At 40.8% G+C, this 26,885-nt stretch overlaps 1 protein-coding gene across 2 annotated transcripts in view; it reads right to left on the bottom strand.

The window, feature by feature from the left end:
• Positions 1-26,885, bottom strand: part of DENND3 (DENN domain containing 3) — a 322,502-nt gene that overhangs the window by 39,383 nt on the left and 256,234 nt on the right. For both annotated transcript variants that reach the window (XM_053715396.1, XM_053715397.1), the window contains one exon: positions 7,769-7,902. In XM_053715396.1, coding sequence (XP_053571371.1) covers positions 7,769-7,902 — 134 coding nt within the window. The remainder of the gene's footprint in view (positions 1-7,768; positions 7,903-26,885) is intronic.

The following is a 26,885-nucleotide window of genomic DNA, read 5'->3' as shown; positions in this document are numbered from 1 at the left end:
CGCTCTGTATTTCTCCTAACCCCAGAGCAATCGCGCTTGCCTCTTAATTCAGGCAACCTGGATAATACCTCTGACAGGGTATTATTCATGATTGCAGCCATGTCCTGCAAGGTAATCGCTATGGGCGTCCCTGATGCAATTGGCGCCATATTAGCGTGCATCCCCTGAGCGGGAGGCGAAGGGTCTGACACGTGGGGAGAGTTAGTCGGCATAACTTCCCCCTCGTCAGAATCTTCTGGTGATATTTCTTTTATAGTTAAAGACTGATCTTTACTGTTTAAGGTGAAATCAATACATTTAGTACACATTCTCCTATGGGGCTCCACCATGGCTTTCAAACATAATGAACAAGTTGTTTCCTCTGTGTCAGACATGTTTAAACAGACTAGCAATGAGACTAGCAAGCTTGGAAAACACTTTAAACAAGTTTACAAGCAATATAAAAAACTTTACTGCACCTTTAAGAAACACAAATTTTTGCCAAAATTTGAAATAACAGTGAAAAAAGGCAGTTACACTAACAAAATTTTTACAGTGTATGTAACAAGTTAGCAGAGCATTGCATCCACTTGCAAATGGATGATTAACCCCTTAATACCAAACACAGAATAATAACTGACAAAAACGTTTTTTTTTGTGTGTTTTTTTTAAAAATAGTCACAACAACTGCCACTGATCTACTGTGGCTTGTTAACTCCCTCAAAAACGACTTTGAAGCCTTTTGAGCCCTCCAGAGATATCCTGGATCATGCAGGAAGAAGCTGGATGTCTGTGTCTGTAATTTTTTTGCACAAAAAAAACCCTCCCACTCATATTACAACAGTGGAAAGTCAGGAAACTGTTACTAGGCAGAATTCAAGCCAGCCATGTGGAAAAATAGGCCCCAATAAGTTTTATCACCAAACATATATAAAAACGATTAAACATGCCAGGAAACGTTTTATATTACATTTTTATAAGAGTATGTATCTCTATTAATAAGCCTGATACCAGTAGCTCTCACTGCATTTAAGGCTTTACTTACATTAGTTCAGTATCAGCAGCATTTTCTAGCAAATTCCATCCCTAGAAAACATAATTTATGTAAGAACTTACCTGATAAATTCATTTCTTTCATATTAGCAAGAGTCCATGAGCTAGTGACGTATGGGATATACATTCCTACCAGGAGGGGCAAAGTTTCCCAAACCTCAAAATGCCTACAAATACACCCCTCACCACACCCACAAATCAGTTTAACGAATAGCCAAGAAGTGGGGTGATAAGAAAAAAGTGCGAAAGCATATAAAATAAGGAATTGGAATAATTGTGCTTTATACAAAAAAATCATAGCCACCACAAAAAAAGGGCGGGCCTCATGGACTCTTGCTAATATGAAAGAAATTAATTTATCAGGTAAGTTCTTACATAAATTATGTTTTCTTTCATGTAATTAGCAAGAGTCCATGAGCTAGTGACGTATGGGATAATGACTACCCAAGATGTGGATCTTTCCACGCAAGAGTCACTAGAGAGGGAGGGATAAAATAAAGACAGCCAATTCCTGCTGAAAATAATCCACACCCAAAATAAAGTTTAATGAAAAACATAAACAGAAGATTCAAACTGAAACCGCTGCCTGAAGTACTTTTCTACCAAAAACTGCTTCAGAAGAAGAAAATACATCAAAATGGTAGAATTTAGTAAAAGTATGCAAAGAGGACCAAGTTGCTGCTTTGCAAATCTGATCAACCGAAGCTTCATTCCTAAACGCCCAGGAAGTAGAAACTGACCTAGTAGAATGAGCTGTAATCCTTTGAGGCGGAGTTTTACCCGACTCGACATAGGCATGATGAATTAAAGATTTCAACCAAGATGCCAAAGAAACGGCAGAAGCTTTCTGGCCTTTTCTAGAACCAGAAAAGATAACAAATAGACTAGAAGTCTTTCGGAAAGACTTAGTAGCTTCAACATAATATTTCAAAGCTCTAACAACATCCAAAGAATGCAACGATTTCTCCTTAGAATTCTTAGGATTAGGACATAATGAGGGAACCACAATTTTTCTACTAATGTTGTTGGAATTCACAACCTTAGGTAAAAATTCAAAAGAAGTTCGCAACACCGCCTTATCCTGATGAAAAATCAGAAAAGGAGACTCACAAGAAAAAGCAGATAATTCAGAGACTCTTCTGGCAGAAGAGATCGCCAAAAGGAACAAAACTTTCCAAGAAAGTAATTTAATGTCCAATGAATGCATGGGTTCAAAAGGAGGAGCTTGAAGAGCCCCCAGAACCAAATTCAAACTCCAAGGAGGAGAAATTGACTTAATGACAGGTTTTATACGAACCAAAGCTTGTACAAAACAATGAATATCAGGAAGAATAGCAATCTTTCTGTGAAAAAGAACAGAAAGAGCAGAGATTTGTCCTTTCAAAGAACTTGCGGATAAACCTTTATCTAAACCATCCTGAAGAAACTGTAAAATTCTCGGAATTCTAAAAGAATGCCAGGAAAAATGATGAGAAAGACACCAAGAAATATAAGTCTTCCAGACTCTATAATATATCTCTCTAGATACAGATTTACGAGCCTGTAACATAGTATTAATCACAGAGTCAGAGAAACCTCTTTGACCAAGAATCAAGCGTTCAATCTCCATACCTTTAAATTTAAGGATTTGAGATCCTGATGGAAAAAAGGACCTTGCGACAGAAGGTCTGGTCTTAGCGGAAGAGTCCACGGATGGCAAGAGGCCATCCGGATAAGATCCGCATACCAAAACCTGTGAGGCCATGCCGGAGCTACCAGCAGAACAAACGAGCATTCCTTCAGAATCTTGGAGATTACTCTTGGAAGAAGAACTAGAGGCGGAAAGATATAGGCAGGATGATACTTCCAAGGAAGTGATAATGCATCCACTGCTTCCGCCTGAGGATCCCGGGATCTGGACAGATACCTGGGAAGTTTCTTGTTTAGATGAGACGCCATCAGATCTATTTCTGGAAGCTCCCACATTTGAACAATCTGAAGAAATACCTCTGGGTGAAGAGACCATTCGCCCGGATGCAACGTTTGGCGACTGAGATAATCCGCTTCCCAATTGTCTATACCTGGGATATGAACCGCAGAGATTAGACAGGAGCTGGATTCCGCCCAAACCAGAATTCGAGATACTTCTTTCATAGCCAGAGGACTGTGAGTCCCTCCTTGATGATTGATGTATGCCACAGTTGTGACATTGTCTGTCTGAAAACAAATGAACGATTCTCTCTTTAGAAGAGGCCAAGACTGAAGAGCTCTGAAAATTGCACGGAGTTCCAAAATATTGATCGGTAATCTCACCTCCTGAGATTCCCAAACCCCTTGTGCTTTCAGAGACCCCCACACAGCTCCCCAACCTGTAAGACTTGCATCTGTTGAAATTACAGTCCAGGTCGGAAGAACAAAAGAAGCCCCCTGAATTAAACGATGGTGATCTGTCCACCACATCAGAGAGTGTCGTACAATCGGTCTTAAATATATTAATTGAGATATCTTTGTGTAATCCCTGCACCACTGGTTCAGCATACAGAGCTGAAGAGGCCGCATGTGAAAACGAGCAAAGGGGATCGCATCCGATGCAGCAGTCATAAGACCTAGAATTTCCATGCATAAGGCTACCGAAGGGAATGATTGTGACTGAAGGTTTCGACAAGCTGAAATCAATTTTAGACGTCTCTTGTCTGTCAAAGACAGAGTCATGGACACTGAATCTATCTGGAAACCCAAAAAGGTTACCCTTGTCTGAGGAGTCAATGAACTTTTTAGTGAATTGATCCTCCAACCATGATCTTGAAGAAACAACACAAGTCGATTCGTATGAGATTCTGCTAAATGTAAAGACTGAGCAAGTACCAAGATATCGTCCAAATAAGGAAATACCACAATACCCTGTTCTCTGATTACAGACAGAAGGGCACCGAGAACCTTTGTAAAAATTCTTGGAGCTGTAGCTAGGCCAAACGGCAGAGCCACAAACTGGTAATGCTTGTCCAGAAAAGAGAATCTCAGGAACTGATAATGATCTGGATGAATCGGAATATGCAGATATGCATCCTGTAAATCTATTGTGGACATATAATGCCCTTGTTGAACAAAAGGCAAGATAGTCCTTACAGTTACCATTTTGAACGATTCAATATTTTTAGATCCAGAATTGGTCTGAAGGAATTCTCCTTCTTTGGTACAATGAAGAGATTTGAATAAAACCCCAGCCCCTGTTCCAGAACTGGAACTGGCATAATTACTCCAGCCAACTCTAGATCTGAAACACATTTCAGAAATGCTTGAGCTTTCACTGGATTTACTGGGACACGGGAAAGAAAAAATCTCTTTGCAGGAGGTCTTATCTTGAAACCAATTCTGTACCCTTCTGAAACAATGTTCGGAATCCAAAGATTGTGAACAGAATTGATCCAAATTTCTTTGAAAAAACGTAACCTGCCCCCTACCAGCTGAGCTGGAATGAGGGCCGCACCTTCATGTGGACTTAGAAGCTGGCTTTGCTTTTCTAGAAGGCTTGGATTTATTCCAGACTGGAGATGGTTTCCAAACTGAAACTGCTCCTGAGGATGAAGGATCAGGCTTTTGTTCTTTGTTGAAACGAAAGGAATGAAAACGATTATTAGCCCTGTTTTTACCCTTAGATTTTTTATCCTGTGGTAAAAAAGTTCCTTTCCCACCAGTAACAGTTGAGATAATAGAATCCAACTGAGAACCAAATAATTTGTTACCCTGGAAAGAAATGGAAAGTAGAGTCGATTTAGAAGACATATCAGCATTCCAAGTTTTAAGCCATAAAGCTCTTCTAGCTAAAATAGCTAGAGACATAAACCTGACATCAACTCTGATAATAACAAAAATGGCATCACAGATAAAATTATTAGCATGTTGAAGAAGAATAATAATATTATGAGAATCATGATCTGTTACTTGTTGCGCTAAAGTTTCCAACCAAAAAGTTGAAGCTGCAGCAACATCAGCCAATGATATAGCAGGTCTAAGAAGATTACCTGAACACAGATAAGCTTTTCTTAGAAAGGATTCAATTTTCCTATCTAAAGGATCCTTAAAGGAAGTACCATCTGACGTAGGAATAGTAGTACGTTTAGCAAGGGTAGAAATAGCCCCATCAACTTTAGGGATTTTGTCCCAAAATTCTAATCTGTCAGACGGCACAGGATATAATTGCTTAAAACGTTTAGAAGGAGTAAATGAATTACCCAAATTATTCCATTCTCTGGAAATTACTTCAGAAATAGCACCAGGAACAGGAAAAACTTCTGGAATAACCACAGGAGATTTAAAGACCTTATCTAAACGTTTAGATTTAGTATCAAGAGGACCAGAATCCTCAATTTCTAAAGCAATTAGTACTTCTTTAAGTAAAGAACGAATAAATTCCATTTTAAATAAATATGAAGATTTATCAGCATCAACCTCTGAGACAGAATCCTCTGAACCAGAAGAGTCATTAGAATCAGAATGATGATGTTCATTTAAAAATTCATCTGTATAAAGAGAAGTTTTAAAAAAAAATTTATGTTTACTAGAAGGAGGAATAACAGACATAGCCTTCTTGATGGATTCAGAAACAAAATCTCTTATGTTATCAGGAACATTCTGAACATTAGATGTTGATGGAACTGCAACAGGTAATGGTACATTACTAAAGGAAATATTATCTGCATTAACAAGTTTGTCATGACAATTAATACAAACAACAGCTGGAGGAACAGCTACCAAAAGTTTACAGCAGATACACTTAGCTTTGGTAGTTCCAGCACCAGACAGCGATTTTCCTGAAGTATCTTCTGACTCAGATGCAACGTGAGACATCTTGCAATATGTAAGAGAAAAAACAACATATAAAGCAAAATTGATCAAATTCCTTAAATGACAGTTTCAGGAATGGGAAAAAATGCCAAGGAACAAGCTTCTAGCAACCAGAAGCAAAGAAAAATGAGACTTAAATAATGTGGAGACAAAAGCGACGCCCATATTTTTTTAGCGCCAAATAAGACGCCCACATTATTTGGCGCCTAAATGCTTTTTGGCGATAAAAATGATGCCACTTCCGGAACGCCGACATTTTTTTGCGCAAAAGAACGTCAAAAATGACGCAACTTCCGGCGACGCGTATGACGCCGGAAACAGAAAAGATTTTTTGCGCCAAAGAAGTCCGCGCCAAGAATGACGCAATAAAATGAAGCATTTTCAGCCCCCGCGAGCCTAACAGCCCACAGGGAAAAAAGTCAAATTTTTAAGGTAAGAAAAGGAATGTTGAACATCCTGAGTCAAGGCAAATAAATGTTTGAATACATATATTTAGAACTTTATTAAAAAAGTGCCCAACCATAGCTTAGAGTGTCACAGAAAATAAGACTTACTTACCCCAGGACACTCATCTACATGTTTGTAGAAAGCCAAACCAGTACTGAAACGAAAATCAGCAGAGGTAATGGTATATATATATAAGAGTATATCGTCGATCTGAAAAGGGAGGTAAGAGATGAATCTCTACGACCGATAACAGAGAACCTATGAAATAGACCCCGTAGAAGGAGATCACTGCATTCAAAATAGGCAATACTCTCCTCACATCCCTCTGACATTCACTGCACGCTGAGAGGAAAACCGGGCTCCAACCTGCTGCGGAGCGCATATCAACGTAGAATCTAGCACAAACTTACTTCACCACCTCCATAGGAGGCAAAGTTTGTAAAACTGATTTGAGGGTGTGGTGAGGGGTGTATTTGTAGGCATTTTGAGGTTTGGGAAACTTTGCCCCTCCTGGTAGGAATGTATATCCCATACGTCACTAGCTCATGGACTCTTGCTAATTACATGAAAGAAATATATTAACTGCACATACCTTATTGCAGGAAAACCTGCACGCCATTCCCTCTCTGAAGTTACCTCACTCCTCAGAATATGTGAGAACAGCCATGGATCTTAGTTACTTCTGCTAAGATCATAGAAAACGCAGGCAGATTCTTCTTCTAAATACTGCCTGAGATAAACAGTACACTCCGGTACCATTTAAAAATAACAAACTTTTGATTGAAGAATAAACTAAGTATAAAACACCACACTCCTCTTACGACCTCCATCTTGGTTGAGGCTTGCAAGAGAATGACTGGATATGACAGTTAGGGGAGGAGCTATATAGCAGCTCTGCTGTGGGTGATCCTCTTGCAACTTCCTGTTGGGGAGGAGAATATCCCACAAGTAATGGATGATCCGTGGACTGGATACACTTAACAAGAGAAAGTCTACTTCAGTTTACCATCTGAAAAACATCATTTATATAAAACTTAACTGATAAATTAATTTCTTTCATGGTGGCGAGAGTCCACGAGCTGTTACGTATGGGATACACATTCCTACCAGGAGTAGGCAAAGTTTCCAAAACCTCAAAAGCCTATAAACCCCCCCATCTCACTCATACCTCATATGACTATTGCCACTTATATGAAAGAAATGTGGATTTTGAGGTGCTATGTCTCTGTTTGGTTCTTTCAAAATACCAGTTGTTACTGCTAAGTGCTAATAGGGTGAGCCAAGATATGCCGGGTATAAAATGTAGCATATACATTAATAAAATCATATTAAATAATGCAGGTTGCCGGCTACTTACTGTTGTAATTTATACCAATAGGGTGAGACAAGATATCCCTGGCTTAAAACGTAGTTTATAATGTTTTGATAAAATCATGTTGAATATTGCATGTTACTATCTACTTACCAATTTTGCATTCCCTACTTTAAAGCAATGCTGTTGCAAGGACCATGTGGATGCATTGAACACCACAACTTTTCCATCACTTAGAGCACACCAAAGTTTGGGTGTGTCATCTCTTTCTGATGAATCTATTTGCCCTGAATGAAGAGGGGAAAAACACGATTTGTTAAAGATGCGTTGGGTACTAAATCTCCTGATAATATCACACCTATGACCATCAGAATTACAAGAATTATCTAAACAATAATAAAATTAAAAGTACAGGTTAACTGGCAACTCTAAACAGAAAAAACTGACGGAACTTCCAAGTGCTCTTAAAATGGAAGCTGTATGGGTCTCTTTTATAAGCAATACAAAATCACATTTGGGCTATTATTGAGGAACAATGCATTTTGAAGCTGCAGAAAACTGGCACATGACGTGTTAGTTGCCAGATGTGATACTCTGTAATTGAGGCGTGTTACCCTGGTCAGTATAATACACATGATCTGTTAGTAGTCAGATGTGATATTCTGTAAGTGAGGCGTGTTACCCTGGTCAGTATAATACACATGATCTGTTAGTAGCCAGATGTGATATTCTGTAAGTGAGGCGTGTTACCCTCGTCAGTACAATACACATGATCTGTTATTAGTCAGATGTGATACTCTGCAAGTGAGGCGTGTTACCCTGGTCAGTATAATACACATGATCTGTTAGTAGCCAGATGTGATATTCTGTAAGTGAGGCGTGTTACCCTCGTCAGTATAATACACATGATCTGTTAGTAGTCAGATGTGATACTCTGTAAGTGAGGCGTGTTACCCTGGTCAGTATTATACACATGATCTGTTAGTAGCCAGATGTAATACTCTGTAAGTGAGGTGTGTTACCCTGGTCAGTATAATACATATGATCTGTTAGTAGCCAGATGTGATATTCTGTGAGGCGTGTTACCCTGGTCAGTATAATACACATGATCTGTTAGTAGCCAGATGTGATATTCTGTAAGTGAGGCGTGTTACCCTCGTCAATATAATACACATGATCTGTTAGTAGTCAGATGTGATACTCTGTAAGTGAGGCGTGTTACCCTGGTCAGTATAATACACATGATCTGTTAGTAGCCAGATGTGATACTCTGTAAGTGAGGCGTGTTACCCTGGTCAGTATAATACACATGATCTGTTAGTAGCCAGATGTAATACTCTGTAAGTGAGGTGTGTTACCCTGGTCAGTATTATACACATGATCTGTTAGTAGTCAGATGTGATATTCTGTGAGGCGTGTTACCCTGGTCAGTATAATACACATGATCTGTTAGTAGCCAGATGTGATACTCTGTAAGTGAGGCATGTTACCCTGGTCAGTATAATACATATGGTCTGTTAGTTGCCAGATGTGATATTCTGTGAGGCGTGTTACCCTAGTCAGTATAATACACATGACGGGTTAGTTGCCAGATGTGATACTTTGTGAGGCGTGTTACCCTGGTCAGTATAATACACATGATCTGTTAGCAGCCAGATGTGATACTCTCTAAGTGAGGCGTGTTACCCTGGTCAGTATAATGCACATCTGCAATGGAGACTGTAGCTGGTTGCATACAAGCCACCTTTACTAAACAGGCCAGCAAAAATTCTTATGATTGAGACATAAATTGGCGGTTTGGAAGAATACTACATTTCACATGTACTTAAAAACAATTTATGCAAGAACTTACCTGATAAATTCATTTCTTTCATATTGGCGAGAGTCCATGAGCTAGTGACGATGGGATATACAATCCTACCAGGAGGGGCAAAGCTTCCCAAACCTCAAAATGCCTACAAATACACCCCTCACCACACCCACAATTCAGTTTAACGAATAGCCATGTAGTGGGGTGAAAAGAAAGGAGTAAAAAGCACCAACAAAGGAATTTGGAAATAATTGTGCTTTATACAAAAAAATCATAACCACCATAAAAAGGGTGGGCCTCATGGACTCTTGCCAATATGAAAGAAATTAATTTATTAGGTAACTTCTTACATAAATTATGTTTTCGTTCATGTAATTGGCAAGAGTCCATGAGCTAGTGACGTATGGGATAGCAATACCCAAGAAGTAGAACTCCACGCAAGAGTCACTAGAGAGGGAGGGATAAAAATAAAAACAGACATTTTCCACTGAAAAAAAATGAATCCACAACCCAAAACGTAAGTTTATTCTCATAAATGAAAGGAAAAAAAAACTTAAATCAGAAGCAGAAGAATCAAACTGAAACAGCAGCCTGAAGAACTTTTCTACCAAAACTACTTCCGAAGAAGCAAATACATCAAAAATGGTAGAATTTAGTAAATGAATGCAAAGAAGACCAAGTTGCTGCTTTGCAAATCTGATCAACTGAAGCTTCATTCTTAAAAGCCCAAGAAGTGGAAACTGATCTAGTAGAATGAGCTGTAATTCTCTGAGGCAGGTCTTTACCCGACTCCAAATAAGCTTTAAGAATCAAAAGCTTTAACCATGATGCCAAAGACACGGCAGAAGCCTTCTGACCTTTCCTGGAACCAGAAAAGACAACAAATAGACAAGAAGTCTTCCTGAAATCTTTAGTAGCGTCAACATAATATTTCAGAGCTCTCACCACATCCAAAGAATGTTAAGATCTCTCCAAAGAATTCTTAGGATTAGGACACAAAGAAGGGACAACACTTTCTCTATTAATGTTGTTAGAATTCACAACCTTAGGTAAGAATTTAAATGAAGTCCGCAAAACTGCCTTATCCTGATGAAAAATCAGAAAAGGAGATTCAAAGAGAGAGCAGATAATTCAGAAACTCTTCTAGCAAAAAATATGGACAAAACACTTTTCAAGAAAGTAGTTTAATGTCCAAGAATGCATAGGCTCAAATGAACCTGTAAAGCCTTCAAAACCAAATTAAGACTCCAAGGAGGAGAGATTGATTTAATGACAGGCTTGATACGAACCAAAGCCTGTACAAAACAGTGAATATTAGGAAGTTTAGCAATTTTTCTGTGGAATAAAACAGAAAGAGCAGAGATTTGTCCTTTCAAGGAACTTGCAGACAAACCATTATCCAAACCATCCTGAAGAAACTGTAAAATTCTAGGAATTCTAAAAAGAATGCCAAGAGAATTTATGAGAGGAACACTCTGAAAAAGTCTTCCAAACTCGATAATAAATCTTTCTAGAAACAGATTTACGAGCCTGTAACATAGTATTAATTACTGAATTAGAGAAACCTCTATGACGAAGCACTAGGCGTTCAATTTCCATACCTTCAAATATAATGATTTGAGATCCTGATGAAAAAACGGACATTGACACAGAAGGTCCGGTCTTATTGGAAGTGGCCAAGGTTGGCAACTGGACATCCAAACAAGATCTGCATACCAAAACCTGTGAGGCCATGCTGGAGCCACCAGCAACACAAACTATTGCTCCATGATGATTTTGGAGATCACTCTTGGAAGAACTAGAGGCGGGAAAATATAAGCAGGTTGATAACACCTAGGAATTGTCAACGCATCCACTGCTTCCGCCCGAGGATCCCTGGACCTAGACAGGTACCTGGGAAGTTTCTTGTTTAGATGGGATGCCATCAAATTTATTTCTGGAAGACCCAACATCTAAACAATTTGAGAAAACACATCTGGGTGGAGAGACCACACTCCCGGATGTAAAGTCTGACAACTGAGATAATCCGCTTCCCAATTGTCTATACCTGAGATATGAACCGCAGAAATTAGACAGGAGCTGGATTCTGCCCAAACAAGTATCCAAGATACTTCTTTCATAGCTTGAGGACTGTGAGTCCCACCCTGATGATTGACATATGCCACAGTTGTGATATTGTCTGTCTGAAAACAAATGAACGGTTCTCTCTTCAATAGAGGCCAAAACTGAAGAGCCCTGAGAATCGCACGGAGTTCCAAAATATTTATTGGTAATCTCGCCTCTTGAGATTTCCAAACCCCTTGTGCTGTCAGGGATCCCCAAACAGCTCCCCAACCTGAAAAACTTGCATCTGTTGAGATCACAGTCCAGGTTGGACAAACGAAAGAGGCCCCTAGAACAATACGATGGTGTTCTAACCACAAAGTCAGAGATAGTCGAACATTGGGATTTAAGGATATTAATTGTGATATCCTTGAATAATTCCTGCACCATTGGTTCAGCATACAAAGCTGGAGAGGTCTCATATGAAAACCACCAAAGGGGATTGCGTCCAGTGCTGCAGTCATGAGACCTAAAACTTCCATGCACATAGCCACTGAAGGGAATGACTGAGACTGAAGGTTCTGACAAGCTGAAACCAATTTTAATTGTCTCTTGTCTGTTAGAGACAGAGTCATGGACACTGAATCTATCTGGAAACCTAAAAAGGTTACCCTTGTCTAAGGAATCAAAGAACTTTTTGGTAAATTGATCCTCCAACCATGTTTTTGAAGAAACAACACTAGTGAGATTCTGCAGAACGTAAAGACTGAGCAAGAACCAAGATATCGTCCAAATAAGGAAACACCGCAATACCCCACTCTCAGATTACAGAGAGTAGGGCCCCGAGAACCTTCGAAAAGATTATTGGAGCTGTTGCAAGGCCAAAAGGAAGAGTAAGAAATTGGTAATGCTCATCTAGAAAAGAGAATTTCAGTAACTGATAGTGTTCTGGATGAATCGGAATATGAAGATATGCATCCTGTAAGTCTATTGTGGACATATAATGCCCTTGCTGAACAAAAAGGCAGAATAGTCCTTATAGTCACCATTTTGAAAGTTGGTACTCTTACATATCGATTCAAAATTTTTAGATCCAAAACTGGTCTGAATGAATTTTCTTTCTTTGGGACAATGAATAGATTTGAATAAAACCCCAGACCCTGTTCCTGAAACGGAACTGGCATGATTACCCCTGATGACTCCAGGTCTGAAACACACTTCAGGAAAGCCTGAGCCTTTACTGGGTTTGCCGGAATGCGTGAGAGAAAAAATCTTCTCACAGGCGGTCTTACTCTGAATCCTATTCTGAATCCATTGATTTTGGACCGAATTGATTGATTCAAACATCTTTGAAAAATCTTAATCTGCCCCCTACCAGCTGAGCTGGAATGAGGGCCACACCTTCATGCGGACTTGGGGGCTGGCTTTGATCTCTTAAATGGCTTGGACTTATTCCAATTTGAGGAAGGCTTCCAATTGGAAACAGATTCTTTGGGGGAAGGATTAGGTTTCTGTTCCTTATTCTGTCGAAAGGAACGAAAACGGTTAGAAGCTTTAGATTTACCCTTAGGTCTTATATCCTGAGGCAAAAAACTCCCTTCCCCCCATTGACAGTTGAAATTATTGAATCCAACTGAGAACCAAATAACTTATTACCTTGGAAAGAAAGAGATAGCAATCTGGACTTAGAAGTCATGTCAGCATTCCAAGATTCCACAAAGCTCTTCTAGCTAAAATAGCTATAGACATAGATTTAACATCAATTGTGATATAAAAAAATGGCATCACAAATAAAATTATTAACATGTTGAATTAAATTAACAATGCTAGACAAATCAGGATCCGATACTTGTTGCGCTAAAGTTTCCAACCAAAAAGTTGAAGCAGCTGCAACATCAGCTAAATAAATTGCAGGCCTGAGAAGATGACCTGAATATAAATAAGCTTTCCTTAGATAAGATTCAAGTTTCCTATCTAAAGGATCTTTAAAAGAAGTACTATCTTCCGTAGGAATAGTAGTACGTTTAGCAAGAGTAGAGATAGCCCCATCAACTTTGGGGATCTTTCCCAAAACTCCAATGTAACTGCTGGCAAAGGATACAATTTTTTAAACCTTGAAGAAGGAATAAAAGTACCAGCCTTTTCCATTCCTTAGAAATTATATCTGAAATAGCATCAGGAACTGGAAAAACCTCAGGAATAACCACAGGAGGTTTATAAACAGAATTTAAACGTTTACTAGTTTTAATATCAAGAGGTCTAGTTTCCTCCATATCCAATGTAATCAACACTTCCTTTAACAAAGAACGAATATACTCCATTTTAAACAAATAAGATTTGTCAGTGTCAATATCTGAAACAGGATCTTCTGAACCAGATAGATCCTCATCAGAGAAGGATAATTCAGTTTGTTGTCGGTCATTTGAAATTTCATCAACTTTATGAGAAGTTTTAAAAGACCTTTTACGTTTATTAGAAGGTGGGATGGCAGACAAAGCCTTCTGAATAGAATCAGAAATAAATTCTTTTAAATTTACAGGTATATCTTGTGCATTAGATGTTGAGGGAACAACTACTACTACTGATGGATACATTTTCTGCATGTAAAGGTTTATCATGACAACTATTACAAACCACAGCTGGAGATATAACCTCCTCAAGTTTACAACAAATGCACTTAGTTTTGGTAGAACTGTTATCAGGCAGCAGGGTTCCAACAGTGATTTCTGAAACAGGATCAGATTGAGACATCTTGCAAATGTAAGAGAAAAAAACAACATATAAAGCAAAATGATCCATTTCCTTATATGGCAGTTTCAGAAATGGGAACAAATGCAAACAGCATAGCCCTCTGACATATAGGAATGGGGTCTTAAATAATGAAAATATTTGGCGCCAAGTATGACGCACGACACAAACAGAAAAATATTTTTTGCCGTCTAAAACGTCTGGAAATGACATCAACCTTTGTGAAGGATTCTGCATCATCTAAGACACTGGAAATAACGAAGTTGCGTCAACGAACGTAACTTCGCGCCAAAAAAAATCTCTCGTCATGAATGACGCAATAAATTTTAGAATTTTGCGCCCTTGCAAGCCTAAATCTGCCTGCAAATTTAAAAGACAGTCAATTTGAAAAAGACTATACCCCAGGTAAAAAATAATTTTTTCCTAAAAAAGCATTTCCCAGATCCAGATATGAAACTGACAGTCTGCAAAAGGAATTATACTGAAAACCTGAATCATGGCAAATATAAGTACAATACATATATTTAGAACTTTATAAAATACATAAAGTGCCAAACCATAGCTGAGTGTCTTAAGTAATGAAAACATACTTACCAAAAGACACCCATCCACATATAGCAGATAGCCAAACCAGTCCTGAAACAATTATCAGTAGAGGTAATGGAATATGAGAGTATATCGTCAATCTGAAAAGGGAGGTAGGAGATGAATCTCTATGACCGATAACAGAGAACCTAAGAAATAGATCTCCCAAGAGGAAAACCATTGCATTCAATAGGTGATACTCCCTTCACATCCCTCTGACATTCACTGTACTCTGAGAGGAATCGGACTTCAAAATACTGAGAAGTGCATATCAACGTAGAAATCTTAGCACAAACTTACTTCACCACCTCCATAGGAGGCAAAGTTTTTAAAACTGAATTGTGGGTGTGGTGAGGGGTGTATTTATAGGCATTTTGAGGTTTGGGAAACTTTGCCCCTCCTGGTAGGATTGTATATCCCATACGTCACTAGCTCATGGACTCTTGCCAATTACATGAAAGAAAAGGAAACTTGTTTTAATGTATTACATTTTTTGGTAAAACAGATAATACTGTACTAAAAAAAAAAACATCACATTGTTGTTTTTTTGCTTGTGAGATGTGTCACTGCCCACAGATAGTGGAAAGTCTGCTTATCAATTAACACATGCTTTATCATATGCACAGCAGACACTTTTAGAATGTACTGTCCTTTAAAGGGACTCGTATGCTAAATCACTTGAAAGTGAGGCAGCATTACTGCCAGGAAATATCACCTGAACATCTCTATGTAAAAATATTTTACCTCTATGTAAAAAATATCTTCAGCTCACCAGAGTAAGTGCTGTGCAAACAGTTATACGTCAGATGCAAGTTGAAAAACAATAAAAAAAAATGCCAATTAGCATTAGCAATGTTGAGGTAATGCTTTGCCTTTGTTGTAAACTCATTAGAATTTCACTGAACTTACATGACTGTCTGCACATGCCAGATGCACATTCCCTTGCAAGTCCTGGGACTAGCATCTTGACTGGCTGTTTAAACTCTCTTTACAGTGGGGTATGACTACTTAGGAGATTTGAGGCAAAATATCTTCCTTTTTACATAGAGATGTTCAGGTGACATTTTCTAGTCGGCATTTTATAGCTATGCTGCATCACTTTCATGTGCTTTAACATTTCGGTATCATGTTTCTTTAAATGTGATACTCATTAACAAAGCCAGCGGTGATAGCTAAAATACATTAAAAGGCCATTACAGAGATAAAATGAACTGATTTATTAGTGTATGTCATTTTATCACTAGCGGGGATTAAACACATAGCTTTGCAGTATAGAGTCTAACAAATTAGAACATGTTATTTTATCACTATAATAGCACTACAAGTATGAAGCCAGCATGAAATCAGTGAGTAGGAATATAGCAGGGGGAAATAAAGCCTTCCCACTGCCAACTACCTGCAAGACACAATTCTTCTGTGGGAGATGGATCAACTATAAAATATCTAATACACTTTTTTGGTCTTCAGAAATAAAATTTTTGGAACTTCCCAAATGTAATATGCTTTTAAAGGACCAGTAAATACAGTAATTTGCCTAAACAACTAATGCACGATACAAAGACAATGCAATAGTACTTAGTCTGCACTTCAAATGAGTAGTAGATATTTTCTGACAGATTTAAAAACATAATTTATGCTTACCTGATAAATTTATTTCTCTTGTAGTGTGTTCAGTCCACGGGTCATCCATTACTTATGGGATATATTCTCCTTCCCAACAGGAAGTTGCAAGAGGATCACCCAAGCAGAGCTGCTATATAGCTCCACCCCTCACATGTCATATCCAGTCATTCGACCGAAACAAGACGAGAAAGGAGAAACTATACGGTGCAGTGGTGACTGGAGTTTTGATTAAAATTTAGAACTGCCTCAAAAAAAGACAGGGCGGGCCGTGGACTGAACACACTACAAGAGAAATAAATTTATCAGGTAAGCATAAATTATGTTTTCTCTTGTTAAGTGTGTTCAGTCCACGGGTCATCCATTACTTATGGGATACCAATACCAAAGCTAAAGTACACGGATGATGGGAGGGACAAGGCAGGAACATTAAACAGAAGGAACCACTGCCTGTAGAACCTTTCTCCCAAAACCAGCCTCCGAAGAAGCAAAAGTGTCAAATTTGTAAAATTTTGAAAAGGTATGAAGTGAAGACCAAGTTGCAGCCTTGCAAATCTGTTCAACAGAGGCCTCATTCTTAAAGGCCCAGGTGGAAGCCACAGCTCTAGTGGAATGAGCTGTAATTCTTTCAGGGGGCTGCTGTCCAGCAGTCTCATAGGCTAAACGTATTATGCTACGAAGCCAAAAAGAGAGAGAGGCGGCCGAAGCCTTTTGACCTCTCCTCTGTCCAGAATAAACGACAAACAGAGAAGAAGTTTGCCGAAAATCCTTAGTTGCCTGTAAGTAGAACTTCAGGGCACGGACTACGTCCAGATTATGCAAAAGACGTTCCTTCTTTGAAGAAGGGTTAGGACATAATGATGGAACAACAATCTCCTGATTGATATTCCTATTAGAAACAACCTTAGGTAAAAATCCAGGTTTAGTACGCAAAACTACCTTGTCTGAATGAAAAATCAGATAAGGAGAATCGCAATGTAAGGCAGATAACTCAGATACTCTTCGAGCCGAGGAAATAGCCATCAAAAACAGAACTTTCCAAGATAAAAGCTTAATATCAATGGAATGAAGGGGTTCAAACGGAACACCCTGAAGAACTTTAAGAACCAAGTTTAAGCTCCACGGAGGAGCAACAGTTTTAAACACAGGCTTAATCCTAGCCAAAGCCTGACAAAAAGCCTGAACGTCTGGATTCTCTGCCAGACGTTTGTGTAAAAGAATAGACAGAACAGAAATCTGTCCCTTTAACGAACTAGCGGATAAACCCTTTTCTAAACCCTCTTGTAGAAAAGACAATATCCTAGGAATCCTAACCTTACTCCATGAGTAACTCTTGGATTCACAACAATGTAAATATTTATGCCATATCTTATGGTAAATCTTTCTGGTAACCGGTTTCCGAGCCTGTATCAATGTATCAATAACCGACTCCGAGAAACCACGCTTTGAGAGAATCAAGCGTTCAATCTCCATGCAGTCAGCCTCAGAGAAATTAGGCTTGGATGGTTGAAAGGACCCTGAAGTAGAAGGTCCTGCCTCAGAGGCAGAGACCATGGTGGACAGGACGACATGTCCACTAGGTCTGCATACCAGGTCCTGCGTGGCCACGCAGGCGCTATCAGAATCACCGATGCTCTCTCCTGTTTGATCCTGGCAATCAGACGAGGCAGCAACGGAAACGGTGGGAACACATAAGCCATGTTGAAAGTCCAAGGGGCTGCTAGTGCATCTACCAGCACCGCTCCCGGGTCCCTGGACCTGGATCCGTAACAAGGAAGCTTGGCGTTCTGGCGAGAAGCCATGAGATCCAGTTCCGGTTCGCCCCAACGGAGAATCAGTTGAGCAAATACCTCTGGGTGAAGTTCCCACTCCCCCGGGTGAAAGGTCTGGCGGCTTAGAAAGTCTGCCTCCCAGTTCTCCACGCCTGGGATGTAGATCGCTGACAGATGGCAAGAGTGAGACTCTGCCCAGCGAATTATCTTTGAGACTTCTAACATCGCTAGGGAACTCCTGGTTCCCCCTTGATGATTGATGTAAGCCACAGTTGTGATGTTGTCCGACTGAAATCTGATGAACCTCAGTGTTGCTAACTGAGGCCAAGCTAGAAGAGCATTGAATATCGCTCTTAATTCCAGAATGTTTATTGGAAGGAGTTTCTCCTCCTGAGTCCATGATCCCTGAGCCTTCAGGGAATTCCAGACTGCGCCCCAGCCTAGAAGGCTGGCATCTGTTGTTACAATCGTCCAATCTGGTCTGCGAAAAGTCATTCCCTTGGACAGATGAATCCGAGACAACCACCAGAGAAGAGAATCTCTGGTCTCCTGGTCCAGATTTAGTAAAGGGGACAGATCTGAGTAATCCCCATTCCACTGACTCAGCATGCATAATTGCAGCGGTCTGAGATGCAGGCGCGCAAATGGCACTATGTCCATTGCCGCGACCATTAAGCCGATTACTTCCATGCACTGAGCTACTGATGGGCTTGGAATGGAATGAAGGACACGGCAAGCATTTAGGATTTTTGATAACCTGGACTCCGTCAAGTAAATCTTCATCTCTACAGAATCTATAAGAGTCCCTAGAAAGGGAACCCTTGTGAGTGGTAACAGAGAACTCTTTTCCATGTTCACTTTCCACCCATGCGACCTCAGAAATGCTAGAACTATCTCTGTATGAGACTTTGCATTTTGAAAACTTGACGCTTGTATCAGAATGTCGTCTAAGTACGGAGCCACCGCTATGCCTCGCAGTCTTAGTACCGCCAGAAGCGAGCCCAGAACCTTTGTAAAAATTCTCGGGGCAGTAGCTAACCCGAAGGGAAGAGCTACAAACTGGTAATGCCTGTCTAGAAAGGCAAACCTTAGGTACCGATAATGATCTTTGTGAATCGGTATGTGAAGGTAGGCATCCTTTAAGTCCACTGTGGTCATATACTGACCCTCTTGGATCATGGGTAGGATGGTTCGAATAGTCTCCATTTTGAATGATGGAACTCTTAGGAATTTGTTTAAGATCTTTAGGTCCAAGATTGGTCTGAAGGTTCCCTCTTTCTTGGGAACCACAAACAGATTTGAGTAAAATCCTTGCCCTTGTTCCGTCCACGGAACTGGGTGGATCACCCCCATTACTAGGAGGTCTTGTACACAGTGAAGAAAAGCCTCTTTCTTTATTTGGTTTGCTGATAACCTTGAAAGATGAAATCTCCCTTGTGGAGGAGAAGCTTTGAAGTCCAGAAGGTATCCCTGAGATATAATCTCCAACGCCCAGGGATCCTGGACATCTCTTGCCCAAGCCTGGGCGAAGAGAGAAAGTCTGCCCCCCACTAGATCCGTTTCCGGATAGGGGGCCCTCTCTTCATGCTGTCTTAGGGGCAGAAGTAGGCTTTCTGGCCTGCTTGCCCTTGTTCCAGGACTGGTTGCTTTTCCAACCCTGTCTGTAACGAGCAGCAGTTCCTTCCTGTTTTGGAGCGGAGGAAGTTGATGCTGATCCTGCCTTGAAATTACGAAAGGCACGAAAACTAGACTGTTTGGCCTTTGATTTGGCCCTGTCCTGAGGAAGGGTGTGACCCTTACCTCCAGTAATGTCAGCAATAATCTCCTTCAAGCCGGGCCCGAATAAGGTTTGCCCTTTGAAAGGAATATTAAGCAATTTAGATTTAGAGGTTACATCTGCTGACCAGGATTTAAGCCATAGCGCTGTGCGCGCCTGAATGGCGAATCCGGAGTTCTTAGCCGTTAGTTTGGTTAAATGCACAACGGCATCCGAAACAAATGCATTAGCTAGCTTAAGGGCTTTAAGCTTGTTCAAAGTCTAATCCAATGGTGCTGTGCGAATAGCCTCTTCCAGAGACTCAAACCAGAAAGCCGCTGCAGCAGTGACGGGCGCAATGCATGCAAGGGGCTGTAATATAAAACCTTGTTGAACAAACATTTTCTTAAGGTAACCTAATTTTTTATCCATTGGATCTGAGAAAGCACAACTATCCTCCACCGGAATAGTGGTACGCTTGGCTAAAGTAGAAACTGCTCCCTCCACCTTAGGGACCGTCTCATGCCCAAAAAGATTTATCACCAAAGTACCTCACAAAACGAATAACATGCCAGTAAACGTTTTAAAAAACAACTTTCCAGTGTTATGCAAAGTTATCACTGAAGCCTGCTACCAGTCGCTTCTACTGCAGTTAAGGCTCATACATTTATTTCAGTACTAACAGTATTTAAAGTTAAATTCTAGTCCCTAGAAAATAACTCAACTGCGCATACATTTATCAGCCTGATACCAGTCGCTACTACTGCATTAAAGGCTGTACTTATGTCATATGGGTAACAGCAGTGTTTTCATAGTCAATTCCATTCCTAGAAAATATTTTACTGCACATACCTCATTTGCGGGGGACCCCGCATGCTATTCCCTTCTCTGAAAGTACCCCACTCCTCAGAATGTGCGAGAACAGCCAGTGGATCTTAGTTACGTCTGCTAAGATCATAGAAAAAACGCAGGCAGATTCTTCTTCTAAATACTGCCTGAGAGAACAAACAGCACACTCCGGTGCTATTTTAAAATAATAAACTTTTGATTGAAGAATGTTACTCCTGTCTCCTCTCACAACCTCCTTTGTTGAGACTTGTAAGAGAAGTGCAAAAATGTGCACATTTTGTTAATGGAAGTAAATGGGAAAGTTGTTTAAAATTGCTCCTCTACTTTCTAATCCATCTAAATTACAGATGATGTATGCTGTGTTGTATATGCCACTTGTGCTTCACGGTACCTCTTTCGGTGACATCCTCCCCCATCTATCTTACAATGGGTTCGGGCATTGTCTGCCGCCCGCAACACCGGGAAGTATCGTGCTTTCCAACTGGCATAATAGTTCTCTAGTATTTAATTGATAGTGCTTGAAGATGCCGTGAACTTACTGCAATGTACAGATTATATGTTGTTTTTACCATAGCGGTTATTATATTGTTGGGTACTACAAAAGTTTACTCGGTTGGCGGGGCGGATACATTCCGCCAGCTGATGGCCTAATATATCAATACTGTTGATGTTTTCTTACATTGTACTACCCTTTATATGTTGTATGGTTATGTGGAGCCACATCTTGGCTGATATATTTTGCAATACCTGGGCCATCCTGTGCTGCATGCTTCCTCCACCATTAGCATACTATCAGTCCCATCTTCTACTAGATGGGTTGACGAACTACCTGCGATTTCCGGGATATGGAGGTGGGGTGCTGAACAGGGGGCTGGTTTACCCTTTTGCTTTAGATTCTCACTGTTATGTTGATGTTTAACATTCACTATTATTGCATTAATAGATTTGGTCCGAAATTGATGCTATTTCCCCCCACTCTCCCCCTCTTCTCTTCCCCCTTTTTTTTTTTTTTTTTTTTCTCTCTTCCTTTTATCCCATCTTGATCCTCTCTCTTCTTTTCTACCCACTCTGTCAATCTTTCCCCCCTGGATCCGGGGCCTGTGTGTGTACTTATCCCTCCCTCCTCTCTTCCATTCACACTTTACTCTTTCTTTCCCCTGTCAAGCTCTCCCAATGATGCAGATTTAATAACTAAATTGCCAGCTGGCACTGGCTACCACTCCCCCCACTTAAAGTACTCTGGAAACGTATTCTAGAGACTGCATACGCGGTTTACCTTGTTTATATACCGCACCTTGTACTCTTATTTGACTGTTTGTACGTTTTAACTTGAATATTGTTTGTACCAGTATTAATTTTCTTTTATTTATGAGACTGTGTTGAATTGTATTTATCCTAAGCAATCCTTCCTTCCTTTTTTTTTTTTTTTTTTTTCTCTTCTTTTCCTCCCCTTTTCCTCTCGTGTCCTCCGCCCTTTTTGTCCCTTCCCCAACTACCCATCACTGTCCTGACAATCCACCCGACCCCAGCCTATAGCGAGAGGACGCACATTTGTAACTATGCCATACTGTTGTGTCACTCACAATGTGAGAGGACTCAACTCTCCGACTAAGCGCAGTCTCTGCCTTAGATCTTTAGCCAAGGCTCGGGCCCACCTGGTTTTCCTTCAAGAGACCCACTGGGTAAAAGGTACAAAGACACCCATCCAGTCTAAATTGTATCCGATAGTTGAAACTGCCAGTTTCTCTCAGAAATCAAGAGGAACGGCTATCCTCATACATAAAGATGTCTCTTACGAGAAAATTTTTGTTGACTCTGACCCTCAGGGACGATACCTGATTCTAGTCTGTAAACTGGACGGTGCGCTGTATACGCTAGCCTCTTATTATGGACCTAATAAGCAACACATTCGGTCTCTACGCAAGTTTCTCCAGAAACTGGAGACTCTGCGTCAGGGCCTTTTGCTTCTCGCCGGGGATTTCAATCTTATATGGGACCCCAATCTGGATAGACGATCGGACACCCCCCGCAAATTCCCTAAGCCAATGGCTGAATTATCGCACCAATTTCGACACTTAATCTACCGCTTCAACCTATTTGACATCTGGCGTGCCCTTAACTCGACTGCTCGGGATTATACTTATTTCTCTCCAGTACATCGCTCATATTCGCGGTTAGATTTTTTCTTCTGTGACCCGGGTCTTCTGGATGGTGTGACTCGTACTTGGATTCCTCAATGCCCATGGTCCGACCATGATCCTGTATATATTAATTTACGATCCTCCATAGAACTTCAACGAGCGGCAACATGGCGCTTGCATCCTCACTTGTTTTCCAATCCTGGAACGGAGGCTTCCATTGCTGAAGACATTACCGAGTTTCTAGCTTCTAATGACAATGGTGAAGTTGACGACTTCACTTTATGGGCTGCACTGAAAGCATATATCCGAGGGTCGTTTATAAAAATAGCAGCAGCCGAGAAAAAACGCAAAGGAGAAACCCTTGCACAACTTACTATGAGCCTCCGAAAGATTTCTGGGGAACATAAAATGAACCCCACAGATACACTGTCCAAGCAACTAGTGGATCTTAAGGCCCGTATAGTACAGTTGGAGTCCGAGAGGACAGCCGTGAGACTTCTACGGCTTAAAGAAATATACTACCATAAGGGTAATAAAGCTGATAGATTATTGGCCAATAGGTTACGCCAGAAAACGGCGGCAGCGCGCATCCCCATGCTGAAGATAGATGGACGGTGTGTTATAAAACCCACAGATATTGGCAATGCTTTTGCAGATTACTATGCCGCCCTCTATAATCTACAACAGGACGGCTCAATTAGCCCTCCAACATCTGAGAATAGAGACATTTTTAGCCTCGCTGAACCTCCCTTCGGCCCCACAAGACTGCATTGACTCTTTGCAGAATCCCATTTCACTAATAGAAATTAAAAAAGCTATCAAATCTCTTAAGGCCTTTAAATCACCAGGACCAGACGGCTTCTCTGATCTATTTTATAAAAAGTTTCAAACCCAACTACTTCCCATTCTAGGACGTTTCTTTACGCTAGCAAGCGAACGGGGCACCTTTTCGGCCGAATTTTTACAGGCCACTATCATTACTCTCCCGAAGCAGGGAAAGGACTTGACCCTTTGTGGCAGCTATAGGCCGATTTCACTGTTGAACCTAGACGTTAAGTTGTACGCTAAGATTTTAGCCTCGCGCCTCAATTCTTTACTACCAGCGCTGGTCAGACCAGATCAGGTGGGCTTTGTCCTACATCGGCAAGGCCCAGACAATACAAGACGTCTCCTGAATGTCTACCTTGAAGCTCATGGTTCCCACTTGCCCTGTGTCACCCTGTCGTTGGACGCCGAGAAGGCCTTCGACAGGGTGAACTGGAAATATATGTTTGCTGTGCTGCGGCGCTTTGGTCTTCCGCAGCCCTTCATCACGGCAATCGCGGCTCTTTACTCTACCCCGTCAGCAGTAGTCAGGGGTCTGGGGTTTTGCTCCAGAACTTTCTCAATAACGAACGGCACGAGACAAGGATGTCCAATGTCCCCACTTATTTTTGCCCTCATGATGGAACCCTTAGCCGAGGCCATCCGGTCATGCCCCTTAATCCGAGGGGTATGTATCCATCACACGGAGCAGAAGACTGCTTTGTTTGCAGACGATCTAACAGTGCTTGTGTCGGATCCTATTACTTCTCTTCCCCATCTATTTTCCCTACTGAATAAATTCTCCTTAGTCAGTTACTACAAGCTAAATGTCCTCAAGACTGAGGCGTATGCTATTAACATTTCAGACGGGACTCTTAATGAACTGAAACGCACTTATAAGTTCGTGTGGTCTACGACTCATATCAAACATCTCTGGGTTTATCTCTCACATAGTATTCCGAAGATGATAGAATTGAATTTCAATCCCTTATTGTCAACTATTGAAAAATCGACCGACACTTGGAATGTCCCGTCACTGTCATGGCTGGGTCGAATCGCGGCCTTCAAAATGAGCCTCCTACCAAAGCTTACCTACCTATTCCGCTCCCTACCCATCCCGATTCCTAGATCTACAATTTACAAATTCCAACAACTATGTAACAAATTCATTTGGCGCAATAAGGTTCCGAGACTTGCTACTAATATTCTACAACAACCTCTTCTGGCTGGTGGGGCGGCTGCCCCCAATATCCTAAAATACCATGAGGCTGCCAGACTCTCTCATGTAACCCAATGGAAGCTGCCGTTGGAGAGTCGATGGGCAGAGATTGAACAAGCATCCCTCCCGGCTGGATTCACCCTACAAGATCTAGTGTGGATCCCTAGACACTCTAGGACGCCAGCCCTTTTGACTAATCCTATTGTCAAATCAAATTTGCAGTTTTGGGATAAGGTTCGCAACCTTTCGACCGTAGCGCCGCATCCCTCGCCATCGCATTCCCTTAGGGGGCTGCTATTGTCATTGCCAGACTCCCATCCCAACTTATGGCTCGCTTTGGGGTTGACTAGAATAGCAGATTTCTATGCAGGGGATAAGCTACTAAACTACCAGGACTTTCTTCGGAAGTTTAATCCGCCTCCTCGATTGCACTTTGAATTCTGGAGACTACGTAGCCTTCTCCTCTCGTGGGGCTTTGGTGCGGGCCCACTAAGGTCTAAAACCGCTTGGGAAGTTCGCTGGGACTCTATGACATCCCCCGGTAAACTTCTGTCCATCTCGTATCTTACGCTCATGAAGCCTCCAGTTTTCTATAAATCCCCTCCAGTACGGCGATGGGAATCTTCCCTGATGGTTTCAAACGAGCCACAACAATGGCGGATGGCTGTCCAATTAACCAAGAAAGCTATATACTGCATAACCCTGTACGAGTTATTTCTCAAGGTTATGCTACAATGGCATATGACTCCTATCCGCTTGTTTAAAATCTCGGCAGTCAATTCACCCAAATGTTGGAGGGGCTGTGAGGAGTTGGGAACGCCCCAACATATTTGGTGGTCTTGCAGTCAGATTCAGCCGCTTTGGCAAAAATCAATCCGATACTGCTCTTCAGGGAATATCCACTTACCTCTGTCCCCTAGTTCATGCCTGTTCCACATCTTGCCTAGGAAATTGACTCTACCTCAGAAACTATTCTGTATTTACCTATTTCTAGCTGTTAAATTGGCTGTAGCGCGTATGTGGCTGCAACGCACTGTCCCTTCGTGGGAACAAGTGATGGACATACTGGATTTTGTTAAAAGAATGGAGTCCTATGTCTCCCATGTCCACGGGACCACAGACCTTCAGTCCCAAATTTGGGCACTTCGCCCAGAGTAATTCCCCCTACAAACACTCTGGGGACTTTAGGTTCCTCGGGTTAGTTGTAACCGGTGCTACTAATGTCCTCCTGCCCATTCCCCCTTTCTTCCCCTTATCTGAACCCTTCCAACCTCCCCCGCTCCTATCCCTTGTCGGTGTATACCCCCCTCTTTTTTTGTTTTTTTTTCTTTTCTCTCCTTTTTGGATAGCTTGACACAGTTTCTTTTTTTTTTCTTTTTTCTATGTATAATCTGGTTAACATTTCTGATTGTCATATTCTATGTTTAAGCTATAATTTTGGTATGAACATTTATGATGATGAAACCTCTATACACTAAGGAGTTTGCTGACTTATATGGGTTATTAATAATATGGGTCTTTTTTCCACAACAAATGGACTTTTGCAGCCTCCCATGGAGAGGTGGGAATAAGATCATTGACCAACAGACACCGAACATGGACTTAAACATCCAGCATTCTCTCTCTTGTGCTCCTTATTTTATGTGATTGTTTTATATAATACTACCTCTGGTTAATCCTGTTATTCCTGTTGTATGTACTATTGATATGTATGTACATGCTTTTGATGCTCTTATGTTCATTTATCTTTTAAAACAATAAAAACTATTTAAAAAAAAATAAAAAAAAAATTGCTCCTCTATCTGAATCATGAAGGTTTAATTTTGACTTGAGTGTCCCTTTATTTGTAAAAATCAGTTTAAAAACAACACATGACACAGTTATGCTTTTACTAGTTCAGGTGTTCAAGGAAAGTAAGTACAT

This window comes from Bombina bombina, chromosome 5, assembly GCF_027579735.1.
Source record: "Bombina bombina isolate aBomBom1 chromosome 5, aBomBom1.pri, whole genome shotgun sequence".
Taxonomy (NCBI): Eukaryota; Metazoa; Chordata; class Amphibia; order Anura; family Bombinatoridae; genus Bombina; species Bombina bombina.
The sequence above is the reverse complement of the archived record's forward strand: the minus strand, read 5'-3'. Positions and strand labels throughout refer to the sequence as shown.